Genomic DNA, 24,936 nt, shown 5'->3' on the forward strand with positions numbered 1-24,936 from the left:
AGCGGCATTTGCTCTTGCTGGTATTTCAGACACTGCAGGAGGAAGAGCTATTGATGCCGTACAGATTAACTTCAAGAAGACACCATACTCCCAGAGTCTCTTCCCCAGGGCAGCGATGGCTTTTGGAAGAACTCCCAGAAGTTAATACCCGTGTTACAAAGTGCTCGGAGATAACCAGGCAAATGAGGAGAAAAGGGCACAAGAAGTTGCATATCTTGAGAACAGTATCCCAAGAGAGTTGGTAGATGGGGTAGGAAAGGAAGCAAATCGAGCCTATCTGAACTCTTAGGTGCCTAAATACCTTTAAAAACCTGTCCCCTAGTCAAAGACATCTCCCAGGGCATTGACTGTAGCCAGGTCAGTTGGAGCAGGGGGAAGTGAAAGAGCCATATACTAAGTTACCCAGGAAAGAGAGAGGCAGTAAATTATGACCACACAACAACTGGAATGAAACCAGAAGGATACTCACACCAAATGAAGAGGGTTAGAAGGCCAAGGAGAGAGATTACGGCTGAGGTGACTGCATAGCCTGTCAGATCTACAGTCTGTGAGCAGCCTCTCTCTATATGTTTTTTTTTTAAAAAGAGAGAAAAAGTTACAACTTCTCAGTAGCTTGCTTATTTGCCCAAAGAAATCATAGGGGAGCTCAAATGTAGGACATAAACTTGCATTTAATCCAGACCTCTATAGGGCTAAGACATGTCTGTGGGAGGAGAGAACCGGAACATCTATATTTTATGATAATACACAAGATTCAAATGTGCTGCCCTGGGGACGTCCACTCAAGATCCCTGACCAGGTGAGACAGACCTGAAAACCCTTCCTCGGTTTTCTGCTGAGCCAAGGGCATGGTGGGATGGGACTTTGGGGGTTTAGTCAGTGCTGTGTGTGGATACTCATGCAGCACGGACACGTTCCGAGTTCATGTGCAGTGTCTCCATGTTTTGATACAAGTGGCTCCCAGTCATGGAGGGTCACTCCATCAGGCTCTGCAGCAAGAACTGCCCATGCAGAGTCTCCAGCTCTCAGAGGTGAGGGTTTGTTCTCAGGGAAACATGCAGCATAAACATAGGTCACTAGAGGGTCTGTTCTCACCTTGGAGCTGGGAGATTTTCTGGAGTAGGAGGCTGGCAAACAGGACCACTAATATCACTGCTCCAGGGGCTGCTGAGTCCAGTATGACACGCTGCCCTGGGACAGGGAGAGAATCATGTGAAGGCAGGCAGACAAATGTATTATAAAAGTTCCCGTGTGAGGACAGTTCTGCTATGTACAAGAGCATAATTCCAAGGAGCGCCTCATGCAGTAAACGGCTCAGATCCTGGGGCTTTGCATTCTATTACAAACCAGAGTTATGGAAAGAAATGGACAGGAAGTTTGGGAATCAAATCTCTTCTAGTGGCAGCTGATATTTTAAAAAGCCAGTGCAAATTCAACAGCTAAGCAAACAGACAAGCCATCCTACAGCTATGCTGGTCACCATCAAGCTGCTGAGCTCCACCTGATTATAACTTCAGTCTCTCACTCATCCCTTCTGCATACCTGGTGTTATCTCACTGCTCGTTACAGTAAAGTGACTGACACATCCAAAATGCTGATTCATGAGCCAGAGGTTTCAGAAGTTAATCCCACGTCCTTTCATGCTGCCTGCTCCTCGGCCCATATTTCCACCTTTTAAAGTCATGTGTTTGGGGCAGGGCAGGTTAAGAGTTAGATGTCGGATAGGCCTTGCAGTGAATGTGAAGGGAATGGGCTGCAGAGCATGTGTGTGTGTCAATATTGGTACCAGTAAAAGCCGCCTATATAGCTCTTTTCTCTAACTTAGTCAGGCCTATCAAGGGTCTTTCCTCAATCCCATTTAGGAAATAAATCAGTTCACCACCTGTCCCCCAATAATTAAATCATAAATAGAATGACTCACATGGTTTGGTCTTAAATCCACTGAGCTTTGCAGGCTGACACACCAACGTTGCTGATAACAGGGCCATTATTATGATCACATATACAAGCAAAAAGTCAAGCAATATGAAGGCAGCAAAAGGACCTGGAAGAATTAAACCAGAATTAGAGAGACTGATATGGTTAATCAGGCTTAGTAAAGGCAAATGTCAGCGAGAGATCATTATTCGGGTCTGAGCACTATACAGGCTACAGTCTGGCCTCAATTACACCAGTGACACCCCATTGCGGTCAGTGAAGTCAATGGGGTGCAGGGGCATAGCAGATGGCAGAGTTTGGCTCCCTGGCTGGGGGTGAAGTTTATAATGGGTAAGCAGTTGCACCTGTGGACTGGAAAAGTGACTGGCAAAGGGATAGTGCTGCAGGCTGAGGCATTACAGCTTAAAGGAGGTTGCAGTTTCATCCCAAGAGGCAACACTGGGTAGAATTCACTATAAAACAAAACCTTCAGTCAACATATAGATCACACCCTTACTATACATCAGCTACCCCTGCTGCTCCCTCTCCTCCCATCCTAAGCTACTCTGCAACATCTACAAGATGTGCCCGTTTCCTGCTCAACTGTGGCAACCAGTATCTACAATCTTGGATACATACCAGTTTCCAAGACCTTGCTGCTAAAAGAGTGTTACTTCCATGACCTTGTCTCGGTGGACTGGATTGCGTGGGGCCATTGTAGGTGTCCAGTTCTGGTTGCATAGGAAGATTAAAGCTTTCCTTCATTTTTCACACAACCTATTTCTCAGTCGGCCAGATTTGGCATTCATGCATGTCTCTGGAAAGTTTCTGAAATATGGTGTAATAGCCTAGCTTTTGTCGCCCTGCTGACCCAGGCCACCTGATCAGGCCACTAGCTAGGTCAGCCAGTGAAACTGACAACAGGGTGGCTGAGTGCACATGCACCTGAAGGTCCACCTCAGCTAAGCCTGCAACGTGTAGTTGCACTATCCTCCTTCCCCTGAAATGAGGCCTTCCTGTTAGCCACCTTCCCCCCTTATGAGTCCTTCACCATCCCCAAATGCCCAAAGCCTCTTGTGCACTCCTCTCTGAAACCCACCAAAATCACTGCTGGTGCTACCTTTCCTTCTCCCGGCATGCTACAGTTGTCCTGGTATTTCACTGAGGACCAGATCCTCAGCTGGAGTAAATCTGTGTAGTTCCACTGGCTAGGTCGATTTACACAAGCTTCAGATGTGACTCTGAATCTGGTCACCCTCCCTTTGATTAACTGTAGGTTTCTTCTCTCTTCGTAGACTCATTCAGTTCACCTCATTCATCTCCTTACAATCTGAAGTAGACACATTTGTTAGTATCAGAGCCAGGGAGACTCTACCTTCCTCCTGCATCCAGAGCACAGTAGCAGCGAACAGCAAGACGGAAGAGACACACACCAGCCCCTGAAGGAATACGCTCATCCATCTCCAGGTCTCCTTCTCTAGAAAAACAATAGACAACCAACAGTGAGTGCCCAGAGCTGCATGAGACCTCAGGCTCCGCAGATTCTGTTTGCAAGGGTTGATGCAAACTTATTCTCAGCTTTGGTGTGCCTGAGGTTTATTCCCCCTGAGCTTCAAACAAAACCCCAAAACTCAAAGTGAAACTTAGCCAAAGCCACAAAGATTTGTCTAGTTTAGGTGAAAACATGAGAAACCACCTGGTTTCCTCCTGAATCAGACAACAATGAAGGTTTGTTCCAAACTCAGCCCAGGTTCAGAAACCTGGCCCAAACGTTGGGTTTGTAACAGAACCTGCAATCCAGGGGAAACCCATCCATTTCATGTTTTGTTATGAAAGTTTCACACAGCTCTAGGGTTTCTCCACAAACAGCAGACTAGGAAGACTCAAAGGGGAGAACAGAGAAGCTTCAGTACCAAGAGTTAACACTGCAACGCTTCCAGCCTCCCACTGCAATAGTTAAAAGACAGTCACACACTGAAGACCTTTCCATTCACTAGTGAGACTTCACCTTGGTTACCCAGGCCTTTCTCACATTCAGACTGCATGACGTAACAGGCTCTGTATAGGTGAGGGTTGGGGGGAGGCAGCTGCACCTGGAGCAAACCTGGGTATGTCTACACTGCAGTCACAGAGCGTAACTAACTCAAGCAGACACTCCCGAGCTAGCTTTAAATTAGCTAGCTCGGATCCTGGAACAGTGAAACCACACCAATGCGTACTTCAGCTACAAAAGCCTGCACACAACTCTGGGAAATTAATCCTGGTGCTGGCCCACGTTGAAGCACTGTGCTGCGGCTTTACTGCTGTGGATACCTGAGCTAGCTAGATCAAGGCTAGCTTGCGTATGTCTACAGGAGCCGCAGCCACACCTTGCAGGTGTAGAATGCATCCGTTTCCTTGCTCAGTGGTGCTCCAGTTCGGGAGCACTTTGCACCCACTGCAAATCCTGGGTGTCGTTCACAGAATCAGTTTTCACCTGTAAAGCCCTACATGGCTAGAGCCCTGTCTACCTTAGACAGCTGTTCTCTCCATCCTTTTTCAGCAGCTGGCAGCTTCTTGGCTTAAAAGAGGCAGGACTGGTGCCAGGGTGTTTTCAGTACAGGGCTGCCAACTTCATCCTGCTCAAGTTGCAGTGGGGGAGGTTTAGACTGGATATTAGGAAAAACTTTTTCACTAAGAGGGTGGTGAAACACTGGAATGCGTTACCTAGGGAGGTAGTAGAATCTCCTTCCTTAGAAGTTTTTAAGGTCAGGCTTGACAAAGCCCTGGCTGGGATGATTTAACCGGGAATTGGTCCTGCTTTGAGCAGGGGGTTGGACTAGATGACCTACTGGGGTCCCTTCCAACCCTGATATTCTATGATTCTATGATTCTATGATCCTTGGTCAGACAGAGTTTGAGTCTGTTGACTAAACAGGCAGGCTGCAAGGCACAGCTATTCTCAGTTGCTTTTAAAGATGGGATGAGGAGAGTACAGGTGGGTTAGAGTGTGTGTTGGTTGAGAAGTGGGGGCATAGGCGCTGACTCTGTGGGTGCTCCGGGGCTGGAGCACCCACGGGGAAAAATTAGTGGGTGCTCTGCACCCATTGGCAGCCAAGCTCCCCGCCCATCCCGCCTCACCTCCTCCTCCTAGCATGCTGCGTCTCCACTCCTCCCTCCCTCCCAGTGCTTGCCGCTGTCAAACAGCTGTAGCAAGCTCTGGGACAAAATGGGGGGAGAAGCAGAAACATGGCGCGCTCAGGGGAGGAGGCGGGGAAGAAGCAGGGCCAGAGCGGGGATTTGGGGAAGGAGTCGAATAGGGGCAGGGAGGGGGCAGAGTTGGGGCAGGGACTATGGGGAAGGGGTTGGAATGGGGACAGGAGGGGGCAGGGCAGGGGTGCAGTCGGGGCGGGGCCGGGGGCAGAGGGGGGTTGAGCAATCACCGGGGCCAGAAGAAGTCGGCGCATATGCATGGGGGTGGAGTCTGGATGGGCAGGGGGTAAGTTAATTATTAATTTACAATTTTTGATGTGTGTATTTTCTCTAAGCTGCATGCTCCTAGAGCGTGGGACATGACACATTTTATACCAGAGCAAACAGAGGCTGTGCTGTTGGTACAGTGAACAATAATCCGTTAAGCATCATTGTCTGTGAGTGCTGATGTGCAGAGCAAAGTACCACTCTCCAGGAGTGAGGGTGGAAGAATCTGGCCCCAAATGGAGGGAATGTTTAGGAATCAGGACAGAACAGGGGCTGAAGAGTTGCAATCCTGTTTGTTATGCTGAGTACGAGGAGTGGAGCTGGGATCTGCAGCTGCTGTTTAGAACTGGGTAACACTCCCCAGGGTTTCCACACAGGGTTGATCAGAACCGATAGACTGACCTTGCTACACTAGTGAGACCCTCATCTTGGGCCTGACCCAAAGCCTATTGAAGTTGGTGGAAAGGCTCCTACTGATTTCAGGGGCCTTTGAATCAGGCCCACGCCCGAACGTCTACATTGCAATTTTATAGCCCTGCAGCTTGAGCCCAAGGCAGCTGACCCGGGCCAGCCATGACCATGTTGCGGGACTTGTATTGCAGTGCAGACATACCCTGAGAGGCTAAGGGGAAAGCAATCAGCCAATGCTGCCTGCCATTATCTGATTTGATCTCAAGCAAAGAAGAGTAGAGGCTTTAATTTTGTGTACAACAGACCCAAAGAGCCAAAGGCAGATAAAATACTTACTGATTCTTTGGTTTCCTGATTGGCAGCACAAGAAAAAGAAGCCCATCCCAGAGACCAGAGCAAACACCAGAGCAACAGCAGACATTTTCAGAACATGCTCTAGAGAAGGCGAGATACCTGGTATGTGGAGAAAAAAAATACCAGTCTCATGGGGAAGCAGAATAGAAATAATCAACTAACAGAACAGAACAGAGAGGCCGTGGGCAGCCCATTGAGATTGGGAGCTGCTGAGAAAGTTGTTGGGAGCCAGGATATTTTCTACTTGAGGATGTGCATGAGGGGATTGCTACCCCCTGCCAGTGATGGCACCGGGTCCCAAAGACGAACCTTTCAAGCTGGGATCTAACCTCTTCTGCAGAGCTGCATAGATAGCAGGACGAAGAGAGATCATTACTGTGTTCATTCAAGTAAATGTACTCAAATAGCACATCAATAGGTAGGAGAGTTCTGGGTGTTACACTGCCCACCTTTGACCTGATACAACACATCTACCAACCACTGGGAAACTACAAACTTGGTTCTTACTCTGCTGTCTAGTGGCCAAAGTAGAAATGTATTCAGACAGGCTCTATATCAGTGGTGGGCAACCTGCGGCGCACCAGGATAATCTGATTGCTGGCTGCAAGACATTTTGTTGACATTGACCATCCACAGGCACGGCTCCCCACAGCTCCCAGTGGCCGCAGTTCGCTGTTCCCGGCCAATGGGAGCTGCAGGAAGCGGCGGTCCGCAGGGATGTGCTGGCTGCCACTTCCTGCAGCTCCCATTGGCCGGGAATGGTGAACCATGGTCACTGGGAGCTGGTAAGGGGCGGGAGCATGCCTGCGTACAGTCAACATCAGCAAAATGTCTCATGGCCCGCAATCAGATTACTCTGGGCCGCATGTGGCTTGCGGGCCGCAGGTTGCACACCACTGTTCTATATCTTAGTGCGTAACAGCTATTCTGAAACAGGGCAGCTATAGAATTACCCACAATAAACTGAAGCCCAGGAGTAATGCAACACTCACTGACAATGGTCAAGTTCAGCGAGGATTCCTGCCAGCTGATCTCATTGCTGACATTGCAGGAATAGGAGCCACAGTCTGATTTTTCCCCTTTCCCGATGTGCAACACGCTGGGACTTCCAGAAAGAAGGTAATATCTTTCCTGGGGGAGAGGGTCTCCATCCTTCTCCCAGTCAATGTTCTCCACTGTTCCCTCTGGCACATTGCAGAATAATTCAATCGGTGAACCTGCCAGGCTAGAATTGCTCCATATCTGCAGCTGGGACACAGGCCCTGAAAAATATACAACACTGGTGTAGCACCAGTCTTCATAACATGTGTGTTTCTTTCCTGGAGTTACAGGGGTTCAGGACCACACTTGAGATAAGATGAGCAGGGATCAGTCCCTGCCAGAGTGAGCACTGGGGAGTTCGGACTGGGTGGAAGTTCAGCACTCAGGAGAAGGGGTTACGTTGTTAGTGGGTTAAAGTCAAATAAAATCTGTCGTTGTTGTTTATAATAAAATAGTGATGAAGTAAATGAATACAGAACTAGCTATTCAATTTAAATGTAATCTATAAGGATTTAGCTTCCAATTTACAGATTAAACCCCAGACCAGCCATTCAGAGCGGCCCTCAATTTAACCATGGAAGGAGAAGAGCAGCAGCAGATGAATCAGGGTGGCTGCACAGTGCACTGAATGTCCAAAACACTGCTACCCTATGGAACTCACTGCCACCAGATATCAGTTAGGCCAAGAGCTTAGTAAGATTCACAAAAGGATTAGACATTTACATTACTAATGAGAACATTCACGGTGACATTAGATAGGCTTAAACAAACATTTTTTAAAAAGAAGGAATATAAATACTCATGGCCACAGGTTGACAGCCACTAACTGAGGAGGTTAGGAAGAAAATTCCTCTATGGGCAGGGCATTCCATAACTGTTCACTAAGGAGTTTCTTGCACCTTCCTCTGAAACAGTTGGTATTGGCCACTGTCAGAGACAGGATACTGGACTAGCCAGGTTTCCAGTCTGACCTGGTATGGGGATTCCCGTGTTCTCAATATTATTGCTGTGCCATTTCCCTTGTATAACATATCTGGAGAGAGAAGAGTCCTGAAACAAGACTTCCTGAGATGGACTTTTAATATATCCAGACGTTATAATTTTTAGTTATTTATTTTAATTTATTTACATTGCTCTGTTTTTTTAAACAAATTGCCCATAGAGAATCTGACCCATGTAATATGTTTACAAAAATTAAAACAAATATAAATATATTAGATATTTATGGGCCACAAATGCATTAATATTGCATTAACATTGTAGATGATAAGGATCTAAGACCAGTTTAAAGGAAATTTCACTATATTGACCCCCTGTCATGAATAACTACCATACACAGACAAAGCAAAAAATAAACGATGGAAGCACAATGCTCAGGGTGAGGGCAATTGTTTTGTTCAGAGGGCGATGTGCTGAGCTATTGTATCCTCGCGTGAGATTTGTCCAGGGTTTTCTGCCACTACATTTTCCCCTCCCTCAGCTCTGTTCTAACTGGTGCTCTGTGCTTAGAGAGCTGGCCATTAAGGAGCGAGCACAGGCATTCAACCCTGGAGCATTACTAACAATAGGTGTCATTCAGATGTTTCCCTGTGTAGCATGCTGGACAGTCACTCCCAAGTGATTTCCCCTACAAGGGGCATCAAAGCTGTTCTGTGCATGGGGCCACCAGAGCAAGGGGCACGGTGCCACCAGAGCAGAGAGCAGTTTCACAGAGCACATTCAGACTGAACACAGCACCTCCCTGACACATTGAGTCTCCGTCATTCTGGGGGTTCAGAGCCCCTTCCTTATACATGTTTCCCAGTGCAGGATCAGATACAGCCTTCCCCATTCCGGGGCTCGCAGATCTCCCTGACATTTCTAAGTGAGTCCATCAGCATCCCGTCCTGCTCATAAGAACATAAGAATGGCCATACTGGGTCAGACCAAAGGTGCATCTATCCCAGTAGCCTGTCTGCTGACAGTGGCCAATGCCAGGTGCTTCAGAGAGAATGAACAGAACAGGTAATCAAGTGATTCATCCCCTGCCGCCCATTTGCTTCTGGCAAACAGAGGCTAGGGACACCATCTCTGCCTATCCTGGCTAATAGCCATTGATGGACCTATCCTCCATGAATTTATCTAGTTCTTTTGAAACCCTATTATAGTCTTGGCCTTCCCAACTCCTTTGTGGCTTGCTGAAAATCCCCCTCTATTATGACTATTCCCATTCACACCCTGGATTGAATGGATCCTTCTAATGTACTGATCTGTAAACATTGGAAGAGTAAGACCTTAGTGTCTCTCACTTACTGAGAACTTTCAGAAGGGTTGTCCTGGCTTCGCTCTCGATCAGATTGATACTGGCTTTGTAGACCCTGCTGTCTGTCTCGTGTAGTTTTTCCAGCAAGAGGGAGCCGTTAAGCGAATATAAAATGACTCTGTCTCCATAGGGCGCATAGAGTGTCGGCTTTTGTGACCCCACATAGTACTGCACAATGAAGTCCCATGTGGTGCCATTTAGATATTCCCACTGGATGAAGTTGATGTCTTTTATGTTGTCCGGTGCAGACAGCAGCACTGAGGATCCCACAGCTGCAGTTTTTCTTTCCAGAGGTCTTGCTGCTTCTGAAGTCCACTGAAAAGCTACCAGCAGCACTAGCGAGACGGGGAAGAGAAGTGGAAAAGCATAAAAAAAGAGTCAGTCAGAAATCAAAGTCCAAAGGGCATTTTCCATACCAGGTCATTCAAAGGTTTATACCATCCTCACCACTTTAGCACCAGAGGACCTTCCAGAAGTGCATTGCACAAGGGGACTAGCATTTGTCAAGGGTTTTCCCCCTTACTTCTTTTTCCTCTTGAAGAAAATTATCTGAGGGTTTTATAGTTGTTTATTTTTAATATTATCTCTGCTGTGCTAGGTGTGTTAGTGAAGGCAATGTCAAAGAAGCATGCCTGGCACTTGGAATGGAAAGTGAGGACATTTCAGTCAAGCCTTAGGTCTTGTTGGAGTTCACTCACAGTCTTGGATTGCCCCTGCGAAAGCTCCCATCTCCTGCATAGGCAAGTTTTACCCTGGCAGTGGACAGCTCCAGTATAGAGGTTTTATGCCTCTAACATAATACTGTAAGCAAAGCTGTGCTGCTTATATTTTAACAAGGGGGAAATCCCACCAACAGTTTGTGATGAAACTTCACGCCCTGGGGCAAGGACAAGGACTATACTGATGTGTAGTTGAAACGAATATGCTGTCTCATAGCCAAGAAGGGAAGCAGCATTTCTTGGAAAACACATTTCTGTGAAACTGCACTTCGTGGGCACTGTGTAGAACTCGCTCCTGAAAAACATGCCGAGTATGGGAATAGTATCAGGCAGAAAGGGATAGCATCACAATGCAGGTGAATAGGGCTGCACTGTCTGTCAAGGACATTGTCTGAAAATGCCTCAAAGTAATTGTTCTGCAGAACAGGGTTTTGTGAACTCCTCTCCACCACATCATAGTTGGCTATTTTACTTCTACCTTTTACGCAATCCAGAGCCCAGGATCTGAAAAAACAAAAAACAAAAACAGGCTACTTACTGACATATCTAAATATGTTGGCCTATTTGAATGCTTCATTTTCCTCATCTGTAAAATGGGAATGAAAGGACTTACCTTCCTCACACGGTTTCTGTTAGTGTTCACTAGTTCTGTCTGAACAGTGATTTGAAATATTACGGCGCACTCGTGACTCCATAGTTAACGCTGAGCAGAGCTTTCTGTTTCAGAGCCAATTTTTCAAAATTTCTTTAAGATTGCGATACCTCACCAAGACCAGAGGTAGCATAAGTGGTGAAAGTATGGAGTGATTTGGCCCAGCAGTTCCCCAGCCACACGCCTCTCCCCTCCTCAAACTACAGATGAGCTGCTTTTAATATCTAAAATTCACCCGCATGGGGAGAGTGTCCTGGATAATTATGCCATAAGAAGGGCTGAGCAGACTGAAGCAAATTTGAGGTCATTTGGTCCAGGTGTTCCTGAAATACTGCCCACTTCCAATAAATTGGGCTACTTTGAAAAGTTTCAGAGTTTACTAACCTTTTTGCACAGTTACAGGAACAAAAAAAACAAAACAAAACCCTAGGGCTCCTCGGATCCTCATATGACATTACAGGACTGCCCAAGCTGAGCTATTCAGTGGTACTAAGGTGAAAGCGGGGGTGGGAGGGAAGGTTGCAAAGGCACATTCATGGTGGTTCTATGCTGTTGCATCCTAAATCAACATCTTGCTTATGATGGTGCAAATTTTTGTCCACTTGTGGAATGATGCAGAAGAATTTTTCATTCTACAGGAACTCCGGAGAGACAGATTTTGGGGCAAGACAAACTCCCCATGCACCACAGCCTGTAGCTCACTAGTCGTCTCTAATAAATAATTAATCTTCCCATCTGTCACCAGACAATGAAATAGTTCCATGGCACACAGGGATAGTTTTCTACCACAGACCTGGAAGAACTGTTCTCTTTTCCAGCCAGGGATCTCCAGCAAGCTCTCATCAGCCAATGCCACCACAGCCCGAAAAAACTGTAAGGCCATCTACCCCCCTGGCCTTCCCCTCACAGCCCTCCATCCTTTGCCACATCAAGCTAATGACCCAAAGCCACACACAAATACCAAAACATTCGTGGCAATAAACAGAAAGCAATTGCCATTTTCTTGTTAGGAAGAAGGAACCTGGCACACACAGGCAATAAGCAGAGAAGTGTAGGGATGGATGGGATGCAAAGGGAGATAAAGTTGCAATTTCTCTCTTGTTATGATGCACAGAGATATTTCCCATGCTCTCCTGAACCCAGTCTCAGTTTCCAGAGGTGGACTTTCTGGTTGGCTGGATGAAGGCCATAAAACAGCACAAGTGACCCATTCCTGGCCAAAGTACTCCCACTTATCCTCACATCCTTGTGCAGTACACAGCATGCCTCAATCACATGAATGGCATTTTATACACTGCAGTTCAAATGGCTTGTAGGCAACACCCTCCTGTCTTCAGCTGGCCAAATGCACATTCCACCACCTGCTCAGGGCATAGTCAGATTGTCTTCTGCCATGTGATCCCACACCAGGGTAGGCCTTAATGAGCCAGGGCAGTAGAGGATAGGCTAGGTCCCCCATTATAACAGTGGGTACCCAAAAACTGTGGATAAGGTCCCAGCTTGGCCATATTTGAATACACTGGGTCTCCAGATTATCCTGGCTTCATGCACTTTGCCAGTGCATCCCATGTAGGTGTTTATGAACCTCCCTGTATGGTCTACCAAGGCCTCCATAAGGAGCAAGTTCATCCATTCCTGTTTATATAAACATTGTCATCTAGGTCAGGGGCATGATAAGAGGTACACCTGTACCATGGATGGCTGGAAGTCTATTCACTGAAAGACAGCTCTTACTTCAGACACATTTCCTATCCTCACCAAGCAGGGGTGAAATCAAAACAACAGTTGCCTGGCAAACATGCATCACTACCAAATCAACAGCTGACTTGCCAATGCTGAACTGATTACCCACAGCTCTGTAACCACCTGCAGTAGCCAGCTTCTAGAGGGCAATAGCAACCCATTTTTGGGCTGGTATGGCCCTTCCCCTGCATATCCTGGTGCTAATGGACTGGCTTGCACGACACACAGATCCGGACATGGGGCTGCCCTCATGCAGAAGTTCTGGGCTGAGGTCTGCGTGAAGATGTAGTCACACCATTCTGCGACTGTGGTCCTGGTTCAGGGTCACCAGTCAGCATTCATCAGCCTAAAATAACGGATCTGTTAATACAATAAAAAATTGCATCAGCCATCTCCAGTCCGGCAGTTCTGCATGTAGCCTGTGTGCTCTCCTTAGTTGCCGAACTGCCCTTCCCCACGTCTACTGATCTGGATCGTCTTCCTTTTGCCAACATTTGGCACCAGTCATTGCTGCAAGCTGAACCCATGCCTTGCCACAAGTTGCAGTGAAGGCCACAGAGAGAAATCTGGAGTGTGCAAAACTGGAATTGGTTTACTTTAACTTCCACACATATGCTCAGAAAGGACAGAGTCTCTCACAATATACTGCAAAGGTCTTCATAGAGTGACTCAGTTTACTGTAGTGCTATCCTTTAAAAAGGATTATTGAAAATCTGGAGAAGGTGCAGAGAAGAGCCAGAAAAATAATTTGAGGGTTGGAATAAGTACCTTACAATGAGAGACTTTGGTTGGCATAACCAAAGAAGACTGAGATGCCACTTGATTACAGTCTCTGTGTACCTTCATGGTGAGAAACAACTGGGTACTAATGGGTTCTTTAATTCAATGGAGAAAGGGAGAACAAGAATTGATGGCTGGAAGTTAAAGTCAGGCGAATTCTAACTGGAAAAATAAGTGCCGTATCCCTAAGCAGTAAGGATGATCGTGATGCTTCCTGGGGGTATGCAGGGCTCCGGGCATTCACCTGCAGTTTGCGTATGGAAGCTTCGTCTGCCTGCTGTGGGGCGTGTGCTCTTTAGCGGGGTGTCACTAGGGCATTCAGTAATTAGATCAATCCGAGGGGCTTACAGGTCTCCGCTACACAGCATACCACGGTTACATTGGCTCCACGCTTGTGATGTGCTTTTCACCTGTTTGCATGCACAATCTGAGGTGTAATCCTGCAGGGGGGGGCCTCTGCACATTCTAGTGAACATCGTTAGCCCTTTCCACCACTTCAAAACCCCTTCCATGAGTTCTGCATCTTGTACCTTTTGACCATGGGCGTAGTTTGGCGTGGGGCAGGGGAGCAATGCCCTCCCAAAGAGAGGCGAAGCATGGGGGGTACAGGGAGGGAACGTGCCACTACCCCCCCCACCCGATTTCTGCGAGTGCTGAACTGCCCGGCAGGGCTTACTCTGCTCATCGGCCTGTTGGGGGGCTCTATCCTTCCCACGCTGCACCCCTCCCACCCCAGGCTTGCTGGGCTCCTGTCCCTGGCGGCCAGGTCCTGCAGGGAGAGGGATGGAGCAGCTGCCCTGGGTCACTACCTCTGCAGCTGGACACTGCCTCCTGGGTCCTAGTGCCCCCCTCTCCTGTACAACTGTGAGAGCCCACGGGGGCGGGGCAGGGGGGGCAGGGCAAGGGTGGAAGAGACAGTGGGGAAGGCGGGGTAGCACAGGGCAGGGGGAAGAGAAGGGGATGGTGGAGCGCCGGGTTGGGGATAGGGTGGGTGCAGTGGGGAGGGGAAGGGATGGGGAAGAGAAAGGGATATGGTAATGTGTGTTGGGGGGAAGCAGGAGCCCGGCATGTGGTGTCCCCCCAGCAGGGAGGTGGCCAGGAGGACAGGGAGGCACCAGAGCAGCCATATAGCCGCAGCAGCTGGTGCCAGAGTGGCCGCAGCTCCCATGCTCAGGTGGCCGCAGCAGCTGCTGGGGCTCCCTCGTTAAGCTGGCCTATCCTCCCACAGCACCGGCAGCCCAGGTACCACTCCAGGCAGGGCGGGACTGAGCTGAGGGAACTGGCTTCAGCATGCGCTCCTGCGTGCATGCATGCCTGCACTTTGCCCCCCCAAATATAGCAGTCAAACTATGCCTATGCTTCTGACAAGGAGTAACACCAGTACCAAACCCCTGCATGAAATGAGCAATCACAGGTGTTGCGATCATATTATTCTTTGTGAGCTTCCTGGCTTTTTGGAGGTTTCACTGCACCATCAATTTCTCCCTAAACCTTTGCGCATATTCAGCCACTGGTTCCCCCCTCTGCTTCCGAGCCACCCTCCCAGGAGTCTCTGATGAGATCCAGGGGACATCTGACTTTTCTCCGAACAGGAGCTCAAATGGGATGAACCCCATGGATGCTTGAGGCACTTCATGATAAGCAGATACGGGGACATTATATCCCAGTCTCTTGGTCTCTTGTTTACATACCTTTTCAGCATAGATTTTAGGGTTCTGTTGACCATCTCCACTAAACCATTGTTTTTTAGGTGGAACAGGGCAGATTTCAGTTGCTTTCCCTCACACACCCTTTATTACACACCAAATAGCTGGGACATGAAATGCGACCCACGATCTGATAAGATTTCCTTTGGAAAGCCCAGCCTGCTAAATACAGGAAACAGTTGCTGAGGCACTCTTCTATCTTCTGCATTTGATGGTGCACGGCTTCTGAACACCAGGCAGCAAAATCCACCACCACTAATAAAAATCTTTTCCCTCTGTGGGTTGGCCTGGGTAAGGGTCCTGTAATATCTACGGCAACCCTGAAAAAATGCTTCTCTGATTACTAGTAAAGGATGCAAAGGATCCTAAAGTGCCCAACAGGCTTGTTCCACTTTTGACGTAAGTTGCAAGTCCTGCAGTATCCGTGTACCTTGTTCTAAGTATTGGGCCAAGAGAATCATAGAATCATAGAATATCAGGGTTGGAAGGGACCCCAGAAGGTCATCTAGTCCAACCCCCTGCTCAAAGCAGGACCAATTCCCAGTTAAATCATCCCAGCCAGGGCTTTGTCAAGCCTGACCTTAAAAACCTCTAAGGAAGGAGATTCTACCACCTCCCTAGGTAACGCATTCCAGTGTTTCACCACCCTCTTAGTGAAAAAGTTTTTCCTAATATCCAATCTAAACCTCCCCCACTGCAACTTGAGACCATTACTCCTCGTTCTGTCATCTGCTACCATTGAGAACAGTCTAGAGCCATCCTCTTTGGAACCCCCTTTCAGGTAGTTGAAAGCAGCTATCAAATCCCCCCTCATTCTTCTCTTCTGCAGGCTAAACAATCCCAGCTCCCTCAGCCTCTCCTCATAACTCATGTGTTCCAGACCCCTAATCATTTTTGTTGCCCTTCGCTGGACTCTCTCCAATTTATCCACATCCTTCTTGAAGTGTGGGGCCCAAAACTGGACACAGTACTCCAGATGAGGCCTCACCAATGTCGAATAGAGGGGAACGATCACGTCCCTCGATCTGCTCGCTATGCCCCTACTTATACATCCCAAAATGCCATTGGCCTTCTTGGCAACAAGGGCACACTGCTGACTCATATCCAGCTTCTCGTCCACTGTCACCCCTAGGTCCTTTTCTGCAGAACTGCTGCCTAGCCATTCGGTCCCTAGTCTGTAGCTGTGCATTGGGTTCTTCCGTCCTAAGTGCAGGACCCTGCACTTATCCTTATTGAACCTCATCAGATTCCTTTTGGCCCAATCTTCCAATTGGTCTAGGTCCTTCTGTATCCTATCCCTCCCCTCCAGCGTATCTACCACTCCTCCCAGTTTAGTATCATCCGCAAATTTGCTGAGAGTGCAATCCACACCATCCTCCAGATCATTTATGAAGATATTGAATAAAACCGGCCCCAGGACCGACCCTTGGGGCACTCCACTTGATACCGGCTGCCAACTAGACATGGAGCCATTGATCACTACCCGTTGAGCCCGACAATTTAGCCAGCTTTCTACCCACCTTATAGTGCATTCATCCAGCCCATACTTCCTTAACTTGCTGACAAGAATACTATTCTTGTCAGCAAGAGAAGTTTTCCCTTAGCCTTTCATATGTCCTCTCCAGTCTTAAGGGACCAGCAAAAGGGCAATCGTGGGCTAGCAGCATTAACACCGCATGATGCTTTGGGGACATGATCAGTTGTTTGTTGAGCTCCCCAGGACTTCTACTTTTCCCAGCTGGGAATTTCCTGTAAATTCTTCCCTCTTCAGTAAAGAACTGCCCCATTCTCTCTGTCTGCGATATTGGTGAGGATAGCCTCCCATATGCTTTCTAGGGAAATCTCTGCACTTTGCCCTGTAGCAAAATCCATTTGGCTTTTGCTTGCATTGAGAGCTGTCTCAGGAAAGGGGCCAACTCCTCCCTTCCTTCCCCTCCCCTTCCCTGGAGATGCATCACAACTTGCTGCTGCTAAGGGCGCGGAGGGCTCCTCTCCCCCCTCAGCTGCCCCTTCCTCCTCAGAACTTACTTCTGGGAACTGAGGTACATATTGCCTCTTGCTGTGGATCACAAAGTTAATGGCTTTGGCCAGTGATATTACGTCTCTTCCCACCAACACATCAGCAGGTAAATTCTTAAGCTCTCCCATGTTTAAAGTACCCATTAAATCTTCTCACTCTAATTCAATGCAGGCGAAAGGCACTGTGGTTCTAAACTGCCCAAGATCAGGAGTTTTACCACCTCTCTCCTTAATCACATATTTCCTGACTAGGGAAACCTAGGCTCCTGTGTCTCTCCACCCCAGACCACTTTACCATTTACTTTGGCCCCTTTAATAAACTCTTTGTCTACCTCCAGGAGGTCAGACTTTAACAAATTAACTAGATCTCCTTCTGCCACCACTGAAGTCTCTGACTCGAGGGTAGCTGCATTAACCGGGAGAGATATGGCATTTTTTCTCCATTTATTCAAGCAAGCAGTCCACATGAGAAGCACCTTCTTGGACCTTCTTCTTGGGATGGGGTCCAATAATTAGAGTTACCAGGAGGACGGGCATTTAGTCCCCTCTCCTTCCTCCTTTTTCCCAGAAACAAGCCAGGCCCTCCCTTTTATTACAGGCTTCTGCCCTTCCCTTTGGGACCTGGACTCTATGAATGATCTCAATTGTATGTAAGAGTCAGCTGTCCCAACTACAGGTACTGGGGATTTTCCCCACTGCTATCCTCACCTCATCAGAGCAGACATCACAGAACAGGAGCAAAACAGATCTACCAACCTGTCATAAGTTTCTGCCCCTGTACTTTTTGTTCACTTTGTCAAATAATTCCCCATTTTCCAAACCTGTTCCCTGTAACGTAACTTTCCACATTGTCTGAGGCATCTAAACTTTAGGTAATATGCCTCTGGAGTAATCTGAAACCTTTTAAACACAAACCCCCTTAACCCAATCATACAACATAGCATCATTTACATCCATATTATTCAAAATTTGTACAGCTCTACCAGGCAGTTTGGGGAGTAAGACAGTCATTCTCTGCTCAGCTGGGATTCTGTGTACTCCACACATCTTTTTGAAGGTGGTCAAATCTTCCCAATGCAACCAGGCTCCCTGTAACTCAGGCAGTTTGTCTCAGCTGCGTGATCCATGGGCTGGTGGTTCCATCCTTGCATTTCCAGCTTTTTAAACTCATGCTGCCTTTCCATCTCCCTTTCTTGGGCTTTTGCCTCCTGCTGTTACTTCTCGGCTTCCCACTGTCCAGCTGCATGAGTCTCCAGTGGGCCCCCACTTGTGCTGCTTTCTCTGTCTCCTGCCAATGCTTGTCTGCTGCCCTCTGTCTAACTCTTTCTGTTAATTCCAGCCTTTTGGTCCTCGTGGCTAACACTAGCTTTTGGACCTCCATCTTGGCCAGTTCTAATTTCAGGACTGCTTCACTGGGATGTGGTCCAGGCAGAGTTCCCAAGCCTGCACCCCCTCCCCCCCCCATTTCTTTTTGAGGAGTCTGGCTTCTCTGCCTCTCACTTATGTTTCATGAGCACAGATCTCATTTCCTCAAGGGTTTTCCCTATAGCAACTAATCCACGTTCTGTGCACAGATGCTCAAACTGAGCACTGGTCTGTTTGGCTCAGGTTTCTTGCTTGCTCATTTTGCGTTGTCTTTTCTTCTGTTTCCCTTTCCTAAAATAAACCCAAAACAACAAAACATAATAGTTTTTCTCTCCCTGTTTCCCACCGTCTCACTTTTGAATCTCCCAGTAGCAATGTTATCTGGTATATAAGTGCCTTGAGCAAATGGGGTGTAGATCCTGCCAACTACTCCAATGTGACTCTTCCTGGGGGTACCCAGGATTGTGAGGCACCTCACCACCACCCGCCCTTAGTGAGAGGAAGTCTTGTCTGTGCCTATTGGGAGTCAGCTCCCTAACTCCACTGCCCCTCCACTGTCCCCTCTAGGCCTATGCAGGGCCCTCTCTCTTTATTGGTTAGCGATAGGCACGCTCCAACCCTCAAGCTCTCTGAGCATCTCCCTGGAGTGTCCAGCCCCCATTCCACTAGACATGCGCAGTAGTCACAGATCCACTGTTTCCAAAGCATCAGCACACCCCAGTTTACCAGCTTCAACGCAGATCACTGCTCCGCTAGAGAGACAGCACTGAGATATGTTTATAGTGAAATCAAGTAAGAGTTTGTTTAACAAAGTATAGAGACTCAAGTGATAGCAAAAGAAGATTTGGAACCAAATGGTTACATATAAAGTAAAATTGTAACAAGCATTCTAGAACCTAGACTTACTTAACTAGCTCTTTTCCTGGCCTATGGAGCAATGCTCACCTAAAATCCTTCCAGCTTTGTACAGCCAGGCATGACTATGATCTTCCATTTAAGAGACAAGGCACGCTGTCAATTTGCTTCCTTGGTGAAAGATCCAGGGTGTACCTGCACTGCCAGTTATACCCCAACAATTCACTGTCTTTACCCGTAAACAGGATTCCCTGCCTGCTCTTTATTTCTTCCTGGAAATTCTCTCTCATGAAGATATTGCACTCCCTTGATTAGAATCAGGTTCAGTATGTAAACTGACTTCCCCTGTAAAGCAGACAATCCACAATGACCAAGGAGAGAGAGAAGTGTCTTTTACCCCCTACCTGCAAGGAATATGTTTGAAGTTTGTCACTTGCTGGTTATCTGCCCTAGGAACATAATTTTCAGCATAGAAACATTAACTCCTTAATTATTCTCCCATCCAGACACAGAGCAATGATTAAGATGACAAGTGGCCTACCGGCTCCCAGAAGAGATCTCACATGCCAGTCTTTAGTGAATTATTATGTTTATATCCAACTCAGAGGATCCTTGTAAAATCCTATGAGCCCTCCGTGCCCTATGCTAGTTGATAACCTAGAGGTCCCTGGGTACCCTGGAACAAACTACCAAGGGAAGCGGCTGTTTCTCCATCTCTTGCATTCTTCAGATCAAGACTGATGCTTTTCTGGAAGGTCAGCTTTAGCCAAACATAAGTATTTGGTCTCCATGCATCAGTAACCAGGTGAAATTCTTTGGCTTGTGTTACATGGGATGGTATAACGATCTTTTCTGGCCTTAATCTATAAAACCATGCGATGCGCCCCCAAAAGTTTTACCACCACACGTCTGAGTGAAGTACCAGTGTGGATACAGCAACACGAGTGTTATTTTGCAGTGTGTCTGCTCTCACTCAGGCTTGGCTAACTTGAGAGAAGTAATTTGAGTATCAATAACTCAAGTTAACTTTGCAGTGAAGGCACAGCCTTGGTGGCAAAAGCGGGACTGGTTCTTCAACCCAAAGAGCAGGAGTGTGAGGAAGTTCAGCACCCTAGGAGTGTATTCCCAATGCATTCTACCTATCTGCCCAAGTCCTGCCCCCAGAGAGATGGTGGGCAGTACTGCGTGGGCTATGATGCCAGATATAGTGGTGTGGTGCTGGGCTGAATAGGGGTCTACTTATTCCATGCCACCCTTACTTCTCCACTGCCGCTGAGGGTGGTACTGCATTCAAAGCTGGATGCCTGGCCTGCAGCTGCCGCTCTCTGCTCTCCCTTCAGAACTGGGCAGCTCGAGGGACATAAACTATTGCAGACACAAATACATTTGAGAACCACTGATTTAGAATATAGAAAGGTCACAACGAGAAACTTCAATGTTCTCAAACTTGCTCTTGAATACAAAACCTTAATGAGACCTCCTCTGCTTTTGTATCAACGGACCAGCACCTTCTTGTTACACATTCCGTGCACTTGGGATGTTCTTCTGCCTTAATGCTGCTGACATCACAATGTCAACCCTTGTGAAGAGTGTGAGACTGTAACACGATGCAGTCAGTTCTTTGTATCTATATCTTATTCTCATTTAAAAGTTACTGGAAGTACGTACATGAAGAACAATACTCCATGTTCAGCAGTGACACATCTCCCGGCAGATGGAGGGAACCTTCACCAAGGGGTCTGTGTGATCAGTAACTTCCAAAATCACTCCATTGATTCTCTCATGGACTTCTGTAAACTGAATACACCTAGATGTTGTTGCAGCAGCATGGCACATGCCTGTATTCCACCAGCAGGTCTGCCCATTGCACTCATTTTTTCTCCGGGTTTCTAGTCCTTGGTATGACACTTGCAGGAGTAATGACCACCATTCTGGCCAACACAGGGACCTGAACTGATGACCACCAGAGCTAAATGCATAAGCCTTTATAGTCTGTCTTAAAGAAGCAGGCTCTCAGGAGAACTCTCACAGCCTCACATTCTCTGTGGATTGGGACAACACACACAGTGATCAGTGGGTTACATCAGCAAAATGTGACAAACTACTGAATGGTGCAATGGATGCATTTTGGCGAGTCACCATAATTTACAGATTGAAACAGTTTTGGAACTTAAACTATGATAAAGAAGGTTAATCACAGCGTAAATCATGTACAACCATCCTATCCCGCAGAGACAGGCTTGGAAGAATTTAATCTTTATTATAGTTTTGATGGATAATATAAATGTCTATTCTAAAGCATTTTTTCCAACTTCTTTATTGATTTACATTTTCACAACCGCAGGAAATTATGGTGAGGGGGGGTTAGACAATAATGGTTTAATGGCAGTAGATGCTGAGACTCAAAAAGTTAAAACTTTATAACCATGAAAACACAAACTGTCAACATCACATGCCAAAAAATACCAAGTAGATATCCTTAAACTCTAATAAGTTCTCAGGCAGAGTATTTCTTATCTTGCCTATCTGTAAGTTTATATTATCATCAATAGAAATATTTTTTCCATTGGTTTTTGTGTGTACAATAGAATCAATGTTTATCAACAAAAACTGAATCCTTCTGAGCCTACTCACAGATGAGCAGCAGAGCATGAACACCTTGACCTTCCGAACTGGAGCATAAACCCTTATTACTGGAGCTACAGGAGTAACCAGTAGTAGAGAACATCAGCCACTGGAGGAGGACTTGACACACATTTTCCCCACCTGGTTACACAACTATTTATTAGTCAACAGTAGGGTACTGATGATCAGGAATCCTGGATTCTCTCTCTGGCTCTGGAAGATGAGTGTTTTTTTAGTGATTAGATACAGGGGAACCAAAACTGGCTTACTCAGTCTAAAAAGCATGTGGTTTAGTCTATCAGATTGGAATGTGTCATGTTAGAAACAGAAACCTAGTTTCTGTTCCTGACTGTGATCTTCTGTAAGCTCTCTTACTTATTTTAAAAGATAGGGGTGTTCAGGAGCATTTCCCTGTCTTTTAAGGTTGGGAGTTTATGGCCTTATTAATACAGTGAATTGTATGGGACAGCGGAAGTTAGAAGAATTGAGAGTTGAACTTCTAGTCTTTTGCCCAGCTCAGGGATGCTTTCCCTAGGCAACAGAGCATCTGGTGAGGGAATCTGTTGGCCATTTTGTTGCCCCCTAGTGAGAGCATTCATCCCACAGCAGATATTTTGGAGGATTTGGCTTGGTGCACAAATTTGCTATCATGAAAACAAAGTTATAAAACGCTCCATAGACAAACACTATCGATGTGTAACTGACAGAATCAGCACTTGAGGAACAACCGTGTAAACAAATGACACATCTCAGAGCGGTTTAGATTTCTCATCAAAAGGGATGGTTTTGAACTTTAGGAGTCTCTCTTTATCAATACATTTTTTATTATTTGATAACTAGTTCTCAAACTTTACATCCTCTGTTGTTATGATTGGTTGGTTTGTTGCCATTTCAATTAGGTTTCTACAGAATAAATGCTTAAAATTTGCATTACAGATTTTAGTTTAACTGTGGAGAAGCTACAGCTCCACCATAATGTTCTTTTGTTAGTGACCATTAGCATGTCTCAGATCCACTGTAATTTGTGAAGTTTTTTAGGCATTGTAGTTGCGGAAGGGGAAACACGTTCACCAACACAACACAAAATATTGAGCCAAGTTCTCATGCAGCCTGGATCCCAGCTCAGGTTTCTGCTCTACCTACATGTATGCAGAGGCTCTCTTTGTCCTCTGTTGCTATAGTATATAATGATGAATGGTAACAATTAACATAAAATAGTTAATTACATGTTGCTATAACTTCCCATCCAAAATGTAACATCCAAGATGCATTATAATACAGACACACACAATGCAGTCACTATATAGTTCTTCTTAACAACTGTTTTAATCAACATACAGATTTTTTTAAAATCTGTTTAGTTAGGCAAATAGCCTTCCAGACTCAAGAACAAAGAGCCTAATCACTTTCACACATTTTAAAACACAGACACTTATAAAACATAGTTCAAAGCTCCCTAAAGCTGCTTCCAGACTGAGCCTAGTTCCAGGGCACATTACCTGCAATGAATGTGCAGCCTTTACCCAGGGTCTCCAAGAAGAAACACATCAGCATCTGTGAAAGGAAAACTGTTTAACCATCTAGTAACTTTAAAACTGGAATCCAAACATTAAAGAAACCACAGTAACTTCCAAGAAAGAAACACAATTCTATTTTTCTGTGATATACAGGAGGTGGTTTACACCCAGACCCTCAAAGATTTTAAGGTGCCTATCTGCCATTGATTGATACCTTTGAGGATCTGGGCCTTAGACACTCCTCCACACCAGTAAAAGGCTAGACTAAGGCAGGGACACAACTACACGAGATCTAACTCAATCGATGAAAAGTCCTTCTCTCCTACTTATTGCTTGAATATACTGATCTAGAGACTACTCTCTGCCTTGGTTTCTTAAGCTCATTTTACCAAGGTAAAGGCAAGTCTCCAAGAAAATCGTCTGACCCAAGAAGCCAAAATATAATGACACACAAAAAGTAGCAGCAATTGTGACATGAAGCCAGATGCTTAGCTTGGTTAACTGTTGCATTTCCATTGACTTCATTGGAGCAACACTAGTTTACACCAGCTGAGTACTTAGCCGAAGATCAGTATGCAGACCAATCGGGAAGACACAACACTTCCAGAACTAAGCTTACCGGCAGGATGAAAATTCGGAAGCACTGACTCCTGTCTGGAAATCAATTAACCTGAGGCACTTAACATATTTGTAAGGGCTAGTGTGGACATCCAACGTGTTTATTGTTGGTTACAAATGTTTGTTCCTTACCTTATGTATCAGTGCATGAAAGATACCTTTAGGTCACATATAGTTTGTTCCCTAGGGGCCATTGCAGGAAATTTTCTAGTGCTTCATCCAGCACTAAGTTTTAGTGTTTTCAAATATTTAGAAGTGGGCAATAAGTGCTATTTTGGTTTCTGTTTTTTAAGGAACTAGGTGGCAGTTAAAACAGCAGCATGCCATTAATAAGGGCTCATCTACACATGGAGTGACACTGGAATGCTTTAAATTTAAAACTTACCTTATTCTAGAATAATTTTCATGTGTTCACATGCCCAACTGAACCAAAGTAACCATGTTATCATTACTTTCTTCCAATTCCCTCATTCTTTGTTGATATACCCACTTGCTGCATCTTGTCTCAAAGCTGGATCCTGCAGACACATACACACACTAACCTTACTGATACAGTCCTATTAACTTCCAGTTGGGCTGCTCATGTGAGTAAAGTTACTCACACATACCTTTGCAGGATGTAGGCTCTTCAAGGCAAGAGATTATAACAACTACACGGTGCCTAGCACAATGGGGTCTGACCCCAATCAAAGCATTTGGGGGCTACCATAATATTTGTGATCAGAACTCAATACACATTCATTGTTAGTCACAGAATTTAGTATTCCCTACTGCACTCCTTCATTTAGAGGTGCAGTAGAATCCTGTGGGCCCTGTTAACAATGAAAAAGATGCGAAGACAACTTGGGTTATA

The 24,936-nt window shown here is 46.3% G+C and overlaps 1 protein-coding gene across 3 annotated transcripts in view; it reads right to left on the bottom strand.

Moving 5' to 3' along the window:
• Nucleotides 1–24,936, bottom strand: part of LOC140917584 (cell adhesion molecule CEACAM15) — a 63,640-nt gene that overhangs the window by 37,452 nt on the left and 1,252 nt on the right. For 2 of the 3 annotated variants that reach the window (XM_073360715.1, XM_073360713.2), the window contains exons 2-10: nt 24,469–24,601; nt 23,448–23,502; nt 9,475–9,819; nt 7,134–7,403; nt 6,124–6,240; nt 3,293–3,394; nt 1,922–2,044; nt 1,096–1,186; nt 470–562 (exon numbers count right to left, since the gene is read on the bottom strand). In XM_073360715.1, coding sequence (XP_073216816.1) covers nt 470–562; nt 1,096–1,186; nt 1,922–2,044; nt 3,293–3,394; nt 6,124–6,240; nt 7,134–7,403; nt 9,475–9,819; nt 23,448–23,502 — 1,196 coding nt within the window. In that variant the 5' untranslated portion in view covers nt 24,469–24,601. Of the gene's footprint in view, nt 1–469; nt 563–1,095; nt 1,192–1,921; nt 2,045–3,292; nt 3,395–6,123; nt 6,241–7,133; nt 7,404–9,474; nt 9,820–23,447; nt 23,503–24,468; nt 24,602–24,936 lie in introns of all 3 variants that reach the window. The other variant, XM_073360712.2, reaches the window with a different exon arrangement.

This window comes from Lepidochelys kempii, chromosome 9 (genome assembly GCF_965140285.1).
Source record: "Lepidochelys kempii isolate rLepKem1 chromosome 9, rLepKem1.hap1, whole genome shotgun sequence".
Taxonomy (NCBI): Eukaryota; Metazoa; Chordata; order Testudines; family Cheloniidae; genus Lepidochelys; species Lepidochelys kempii.